The following is an 8,891-nucleotide window of genomic DNA, read 5'->3' on the forward strand; positions in this document are numbered from 1 at the left end:
AATGCCTGCATGTTTGGTACAGGGTCATGCTTGATGTCCGCTGCAGCTCGATGGCGGTGGGCCGCGCATACTCGAACATCATTTAAAGCTGGGTGTTCGCGATATGTCGTGTCTCAAATGAACAGTAGCCCACTCACACTCAGGAACGCTCTTCTTTGCTGCCATGACCTTTATCTTCATTGAGCATCAATCCGCTTCGATCTCTGTCAGGTGAATTGCCTGTGTTCGCTGGCTTGCCGGCTCGGTCGCACTCGAAATGCTGATCGTAAATGACTTGGAAGGTACTAGGCGGTGCGCTTGGAAACAGTTAAGTGGTTGGCGTTGGTCCAAGCGCTGCAGCAGCTTGGTAGCTTAGATTTACCAAAGGAGGCTCAATAGAGAAGACATCATCTTGACATCGTAATGGGTTTCGCGTAGGCACGGTGGTGATGATTCTACATTGAGAGACTAGAAAGGGAGTGCAGCGTGCTATCTACTTTCGAGGTCTTACTTCGTTAGGCGTAAAACATAAATAGCAGCTGCTTGCTGCCCAGACGCGAGGACGGTCTTACTTCTTGCGCCACATTTAAGGGTATCGTAATGATAGCTCGAAGTAATTTCAGCGCGTTAGACGCCAGTGTACGACCGATTTAAGTATTTCATCGCCGATACATGTGTGCACTTAAAATATGATACTGTGTGGATGCTCTCTTGCGGAGCTTAGGAAAAATGTGCTCGATAGCTTCTCAGTTCAGTAACATAGCCTAACAGCAAACCATTTCAAAAGCAAACTATACGCCTAGTCGATCTCAATGACCGACACCAATACCGCACTTAGTAAAAACGCAAGAAAAGTGAAGAGAATTCAACCCAAACAAACAAATCCTGTCCAAATGCATATTTTTCTTCCCGCGTATTTTACGCACTCAAATAACCGGTGGCGCCAATAAACCCAAGACATTTCCAATTCTTCATGCGTCGCACACGGTCTAGTGCGCCAACCGAGGCCTCTGCGCCACCGCAGCGCCTCCGTTCACTCCGTTCTTCAAACCGTAACCCGCCTTTATCTCCTCCCCCCGTCGCGTCACTGCGTCGCTCGTCACGTCGGACTCCTCCAGCAGTTCGGACGTCTTCTATCAAGGTGACACGAAGAGCTTCAGGAAAAGAGAAAGATGCAACAATTGAGCATCGTAACGAGAGCGAAAGTGAAGAAGAAGAAGAAGAAGAAGAAGAAGAAGCTCTAAATGCAGGCCTCACTGAGTACGAACGCAAACGTCGCGAGAACATCCAACGCAACTTAGCCTTCATGCAGCAAATGGGCGTTTCGACTGCCAAAATTCAGGCCAGGACGCTGGTCGGACACGATGCTGCAAAGGAGGCGAAAGGGCAACAATTAGCCGTCAAGAGAGCCGCACAGGCTGCCAAAAGAGCGGAGCGGTTGACCCAACCGGTCCGTAAATCGAGACGCCTTGAAGGCAAGAAAGTGGAAGTGGAAGCTATTGAGTATATTGACCAATACGAGATGGACAAGATGCGTGCTCCTCGTCTTCCTAGAGGCAGTAGTCTCCGTGTGATGGACGCAGTAGATGGAGAGAGCAAAGCGTTTCTTGGAGGCATCACAGCGGACCTGGAAGAAGAAGAATTAGAAGAAGAAGAAGAGACCGTCTTGGAAGACGACGATGGAGTGGACTACACACTGGCAGATGAGGATATCACCAAGGCTGTACAGGAACGGATTTACTCCGTTGCCTTCTTGCCTCGTGCCGACCGAGTCGTCGTCGCCTGTGGAGATAAAATGGGTCATGTGGCGCTGTGGACGCCTCCAGGCATGAAACACGAGAGCTCGACGTCGCCACTGGCTGTGTACAGACCGCACTACACGCCTGTGACCCAACTGATCTTCCCAGACTCGTCCAAATTAGTGTCGAGCAGTTTTGACGGGACTGTGCGAGAGTTTGACCTTCGAGCTGCCGAGTCGTCGGTGGTCTACGATACAAACGACGACGCTGGCATCTCGTGTTTGGTGGCTGCAGCCGCAGCTCAGTGCTACTACGCAAGCTGCGACGACGGAACCGTTCGACTCATTGATCGACGTGCGCGGAAAGTGCAGAGCTCGAGTTTCCAAGTGCACGCGAAGAAGATCAACACTGTGAGCCAACATCCGACTCTCGACTTGTACGTGAGTATTGGAGATTTGTATGCGTTTAACCCACTCAGTAACTTTCCTTGTTTATGTGTAGCTGCCTCGCAACGGCGTCGTTGGACCGTACCGTGTGTCTATGGGATGCGCGTAATCTGTCGTCGAAGAAGAACACGCCGCTAGCGACGTTGCCGCACCATCGCAGTGTTAACTGCGCGTATTTCTCTCCGCGAGATGGTGCGTGGCTCGTGACGGTGGGTCAGGACTCGTACATCGACATGTTCGACACGTCGAGTCTTACGCAGCGTAACCCCTCGGACACGTCGGCGCCTTCTCTGCCTGACTCCGCTCGCGTTCGTCACAACAATGTAACTGGTCGATGGCTCACGAAGCTCCACGCGGCGTGGGACCCCAAGAGACCAAACCAGTTCGTCATGGGATGCATGGAGCAGCCTCGAAGGATCCAGATCTTCCGTGCTGGTCGCCGTCGTCCTGTGCGCGAACTCCAGAGCGACAACTTCGCGTCGGTGCATTCCATCAACGCGTTCCACCCGCATCTTGAGCTCATTGCAGGCGGCAACTCGTCCGGTCGCTTGGCGCTGTGGCGAGGCAACAAGATCGACAAAGATCAAGTCAAGAGCGAGTGATCTCTTGACTTTTAGACATCACAACGTTAAAAAAAGGGAATGTCTACAAATTCGTAATGCTCTCTCGTGTACGCCCTATACTAATCCTTCTTCTTCTTCACACGTTGGCCGTGGTCTGTTCTTTGGCGAGCGCTTTCTCGTACATTCCTGTCGAGCAATAATACATTTCAGTAATCTATCTCGCAGAATAAATAACTTCGGTGTACCCTCGTACCTTTCCTTCTCAGCTCCGTGTGTTTCGCCTGGACGTTCTCGAAATGCGCGAGTAGCGCATCTGCGTCGATACGTGGAGCGTCCGACAGAGACGCGTCGTTACTTGACGTGCTGGTTGGGGCGTCTCCAATCGTACGCAGTCGACGGGAATCGCCACTCAGATCGATTCGACCAATCGCCGTCGCCATGCTGGTGACACTTGCGAGTCGGTCGCGTAGCACTCGAAACGCAGCACTTTGCGGCAGCAGCATCAAGAGTCCATAGAGGCTTTTGACGAGGTCCGTGTGATAGTCTTCCTGGATCTCTAAGAGCTGTAGACGCATGTGAATGAAGATGGGCGATTCCAACAGCTGCACGAGCTTGTCGATCTGCATGAGAAAGCCCACAGACGCGTCGATATCTGCGAATCTACTGATAAGCGCTGCAGACAGCGAGTAGGACTGCGCCAGCAGGCAGAGGCTGAAGGCTGCGATGGGGTTGTGGCACCAGGAACGGAACAGAGCCGTGAACACCTCGACATCGTCCTCCGAAGCACGAGTCTGGAAGCTGCGACGTAAGATATCGCGCAGATGTTCCAGCTCGTTCGCTGTCAGTAGAATGAGGTTCAGTGTCTGCACCATCACAGCAGCGAACTCACTGTCTGCTTGGCTGTCCAGATACACGGCTTCAGTGCCCAACACCTTGGCAAAGATGAGGTAAATGCTCTTGGCGTCCAAGAGCACGCAGAGCTTCCGTACGATCATACTGCCGCGCATCTCGAGTAAGCGTCGGTCTTGTGCGAATAGCAGCAGGATGGCGTTCAGCACCTTCTCGAACTCGACTTTGTTGAGCGAAATACGAGCCAGAACCTCCAAATCCAGCAGCACGACGCTGTCGGAGATATCCGATAGAGTTCGAAGCAACGCTGGTAGCAACTGACCGATATGTGCAGACAACTGGTTCGGGTATTTCTCCAGCAGCATCGAGATCCAACGCAAAGCTGCCATGCGGGTAGGCACGTGGTCGCTACCCAGCTCCGTAGTGAGTTTCTGCATCAACGGCAGCAGTTCCACGTCTTCTGTCGTGGATTTCACTAGCTGTAACAAGTCGTCGTTCGCTCGCTCCGCCACCTGTCGAATTTCATGCTCCGCGTCGGAGATACAGTGCATAATCGCCGCCAACAAGTCGGCGTAGAACTCCACGAGCTTCTCCCGTCCCAAGTTCACGAACTCCTGCACCCAGCTCACCGCAGTGAGGCGATTGAATCTCTCCTTGCTGTTGCATTGGCCCACCAGGATGTCCACCATGCGTCCGAACTCGACGTCCTCTGTCTGCTTGATCTCCCGCAGAAACTCGGCCAGCGCACTATCTGCCGCCTGGCGGATCTCCCTGTTCCCGTCACTCAACATGTTGAAGAGACCGTCCAGAAACTCTGGTAGCCAATCCAACATGTCGATGTCTGGGACCGAGTCCAACACGGTGATCCAGCCCACCAAGAGCTGGCGAATGTATGGGTTGGTCATCCTGATGTACTTGTGAAGTAACGGGATGAACATGTCCACGTCGAAGTACTCGCTCTCGGTCACAATGTCTTTGACCAGTCGATCCAGTAAATTGGCTCCGTTCTTCACGTCCACATCCACATCTGCGAACAGTTTGCACAGACCGTCAAAGATCTGGTTAAAGTACTGCAGGATGTGGCCTCTAGCCACCTTCGCGATGTTGTACAGACTCTCGCACGCGTAGTAGCGGACACGGCTCTCTGGGTCGTCGAAGCAATGCAACACTGGGGGCAGTAGTTTGTCCAGATACATGTGCGCGTCGTGCATTAGCCCAATCGCAGTAGCTGCTAGGCCAATGAGGCCGCCTTTCCGGTGGTTCGCATTGGAGGAGCAGGCAAAGTCGTTGCCTAAGAGCTCGATAATTGCCGGGATGCGTTGGCGACTGGGGTTGCTGGCTGTCAAGTGTGAGTTGCTAACACCGTCGACACTCTCACTCTCCGTGCCAGAGGTGGAAGCGTTGAGTCGCGAGCTCGGCGAGTCCTGATTGAGCTGCAGCTGGTGATGCTGGTGGAATTCGATTGACGCGGCGTTCTCCTGCAGCTGTTTGATGAGGTTCTCGAGCTCCATGGCAGCTCCTTTGCGTTTGTCGTACGAGCGATCACCCAGATTGCGCATGAGGTTCGGAGACAGAGGAAGCTGCTGTACGGGAAATCCGTTGGCGTCTGGAGCATCACCACCGCCCAAGCCGAAGGGCATTGCAGCAGCAGCGGCGGCGGCGGCCTGCGTCAGCGCCGACTGCGGCAACATGGGCGAAGGATCCGTCGGGTAGCTGCTCATGGCTGATTCTTTTGTTTAAGGAAAAGGAAATGAAAACGTTTTAGCCAATAAAATTCAAGCAAAATTAATGTGGTGTGGTCGACATAACGTCCGACAGGGTCTACAGTATTGTGGGTTCTACTCCAAATTTCCAACGCGGCCGCTCCAGGCAAGCCTATCCAAGAGCATAATTTAGCTTACACAATAGGTTTCCCTTTGCAATCTTCGACCGGCAACATGAGCGAAGGAAATGATGCTGGAGAAGCGGTGGCGGCCATCACTTGAGGTGGGACGCAAAGCCCATCAGAGGGCTCTACTGTGTGTGTTGTCGGCCCCCACTTGCCCTCTCCACAGCATCCAGATGAAAGTCCCTCACGTGCACCACTGCGTGCTCGAACACCAACTCGCGTCTCGCCATACCCGTTGCGACTTCGGACACCCCCTCAAGCATTGATACCAACTCTACACCCTCGTTCACGAACGCCAACACCGCAAGGCCCGTCAGGATCCCGAAGGGTGACAACATCTCCATTGGAGTCGGATCAGTTCCAACTGGCTGTCAAACCCATTGTCAAGAACTCACGTGGACAGCGCGAAACCTCTGGTGAAACGCTAAACAACTTTCTGGCTGAGGGATCCACCTTCCGGGACATCCTACGCAAGCTTTGGGGGAAGTTCAGCCATCGAATCAAAGGTCGGGCCGTCAAAGTGGAAGGTGTTTGGATTATGGAGCCATCGACAATGTCGGATTGGTCTAAGCTCATGCAGTTTAAGTACAACAATCACATCGTTGACAATGAAAAGACCGAGGATGTCTGGAGCCTCTGGATGACCTCACGACGTGGTAAGATAATCAAACTCATGATTTACGAGTACGGGACATCCATCACAAAGGCAAGAGACCTTGAATCGCTTACAGCAGCATGCGTACGACCACTTGCAACTGATCGCTCTGGTGCAGCGGCCGAGAGCTCCCTTCGCGACGTAGTCTCGCAGCTCCAGTCGCGTTGGGCGTCCAGTTTTCGCGCAAAAACTACTGTGTGGCGAATGTGGCGACCCACATCACACGAAACCTGGATAGGTCTACCTGGAGCGATGCAATTTCGGAACCCCCACCAGAGTATATTACAAGTCTTCTCAGGCCGGCCAATTCACTGGCTGAACAGCAGGTATCCATCCGGTCACGATCAGCAAAATGGCGCTAGACTGCGTAAATGCATCAATAGCGGACAGCCAGCAACTGCGTCAAGATGTCGAAGCCCTGAGACTACGACTAGATGCCCAAGATAAGGCCATGCTGGCGCGAAAGTCAGTCATTGAGGGGTTTCTCTATAATATCCCCCCGGCCGCGGTCAGTGACGTGGTTGATCCACTTACGAAAATTGAAAACGTTGATGACGTTGAACATCAAGATTAATTCGTCGGTAGGCACGAAGCACTCGCCTCACTTCAACCTACAAATACCTGCGTCTCTCAATAAATCCCAATTCATCTTCTATTTCCTCGGGTTCCGTATCATTACCACAAAGGTCAATGATGTGTCGATTCTATGTTGCCATTGGACCAGTGGGATCGAAGTGACCATGAATTCGCCAGTTACAGCGCTCAAACACGCTTGCCGTACAACAAATTTCAAACCGGCGAAATGTTCTCACTACAAACGGTAGTAAATCTCGTTCGCTTTTCTCGTTGTAATACCTCTGGAATGCCTTCTTGATGTACCCAAACATGTACTCGATTGGGATGAAGAATGGGCAGTAAGCAGGCAGAAATATTGGGACCACTCCAATGCTTCTAAGGAAGTGGACAATCTCCGAGTGCCTGTGTATCGTCGCACCGTCCAAAATCCACACAGAGTTAGGGCCTGGATATTGACGAACGTTTCCTCTGCTTGAATACGCAAAGTCTTTGCAGCACTTGACGAACTCAACACGATCAAAAGTTCCTTCGGCGTTGAAGTAATCAATTACACCGTGAACACCGATGAAAGCTAAGATGGACACCCCAGGTTTCCTCTGGAAATCACCTTGAATAGCCAGCGCTTTCCCTTTTAAAGCATACCCTCTCTTTCTTATCATCCCTCGATTGTCAAAAGAGACCTCGTCAAGAAAGACAAGGTTGTGGTGAGTCCAGTCAATGTTGCTCAGTTCTTCAACGAATCTAAACACATCTTGCTCCTTGATATGCATGGCACGCCTCTCGAGAGCTTTGTAGGTCAATCCACAGTCGTGCATAATCCGCCACACTGAAGACTTTGAAATGCTGACGTGATGGCGTGTTGGAAGGCATGTTGAGCCTCATCAAGGTACGCAAGCGGCTTCTCCGAATAGAAATCGCAGATCCATTGTCTATGCTCTTTCGTGAACTTCTTGTCGGTCGTCGACTTTGCCCGTTCGAATGTTCCCGTTGACTGGTAGACTTTGATCCAGTTACCAATCGTTTTGACGTTTTTGTTGTACACACGCGCGAGGTCCTGACGCGAATAGCCGAGATAATTAAAAGCCATACGAACAGTGAAACACTGTATTTGGGTGCGCATGCTGTTTTGTAGCAGCTTCTTCCATTTCTCGCACTTCAACCGAGCAACAATAGCTCAAATCTAATGGCGCAACAGCAAAACATGTAATCTCGTGTCCGTATCCAGCAATACCAGCCAAAAGTGCTGTACTTACCCGACTAGAAGGTTTCCAAGCACTAGATGTTGCAGTTTGATTATTCGTAGTCCCGAGATCTGCGGCTCGTGTGAACCTGGAACACAGGTAATAAGGTTAGCAAATACATCACTACATTTACCACGGAAGATTTTTCATGATACACCGTGCCAGCGAGCAAGTGCCTGTGTCTTAGTTGCAGTAGGAAACACCAACATCCATGGGGGAGAAACGTCAAAATGAAAAGCAACGCGCGCCACAATATATTTTAGCCAATCGCGCCGATTTGGTTACTGAATGGGTTAACTTGGCCAGCCTCTCCGCGCCGGCAAATTCGAGCGAAATTGACAATATCTGTCACGTAAATGTTGCATTCTAAGCCAATAGGCAGTACCCTTGGCAGGAAGGGGAAGCGAATACAAATCTTGTTTACAGACGAAGTATTAAGCTGCCGAACACCCACACAAGATGCGCTGCCACCGCGGATCCTCCGTCTACACCGGCGATCGTTGTCGGCGAAATATCCGGGCGTGCTGCTAGCTTCGAACGAGAGCATGCCACCCAAGCCAATCCCGGCGCGAGCACGTCCGCTGATAACTGGCTTCGCAGCCGCGGCTGGAGAGGCCCTTTGCAAGCTCTGGTCTGGAGAAGGATCAGCTGAGCAGAAGCGGTATATCACCGCCAGCCCTGACACTGCTTTCCCGCTAGCCGAAAACCCCAAGGGCTTCACAGACCTCCACACAGATCATCGACGCTACCTGACGGTAGTACGAGCAGTCCACAAGCTCTTCAGGAAGCGAAGTCCACTGCTCCAACTGAGCTGCACCCGACCGCTGGCCAGCAAACGAAGTATCAAGTCAATTCGTTCCAATATTACTGTGAAGATCTCATGCGTGTGCTATTTAATGCAAAGCTAACCACGTTGGCATACGCACACAGACAAAGCAGCCTAGACCGAATCGTG

General features: G+C 51.9%; 2 protein-coding genes across 2 annotated transcripts; one reads left to right on the top strand and one right to left on the bottom strand.

The window, feature by feature from the left end:
- Positions 1-952: 952 nt before the first annotated feature.
- On the top strand, positions 953-2,273 carry PITG_08826 (uncharacterized protein; the record flags this gene model as incomplete). Its single annotated transcript, XM_002902841.1, has 2 exons — positions 953-2,158; positions 2,220-2,273. The coding sequence occupies 2 exons, from the start codon at positions 953-955 to the stop codon at positions 2,271-2,273; spliced, it is 1,260 nt and encodes a 419-aa protein (XP_002902887.1).
- Positions 2,274-2,754: 481 nt separating this feature from the next.
- PITG_08827 (VAC14 family protein) lies at positions 2,755-5,297 on the bottom strand (the record flags this gene model as incomplete). Its single annotated transcript, XM_002902842.1, has 2 exons — positions 2,755-2,913; positions 2,981-5,297. 2 exons carry the CDS (start codon positions 5,295-5,297, stop codon positions 2,864-2,866), a joined length of 2,367 nt encoding a protein of 788 aa, XP_002902888.1.
- Positions 5,298-8,891: the final 3,594 nt, after the last annotated feature.

This window comes from Phytophthora infestans, genomic scaffold (assembly GCF_000142945.1).
Source record: "Phytophthora infestans T30-4 supercont1.16 genomic scaffold, whole genome shotgun sequence".
Taxonomy (NCBI): Eukaryota; Oomycota; class Peronosporomycetes; order Peronosporales; family Peronosporaceae; genus Phytophthora; species Phytophthora infestans.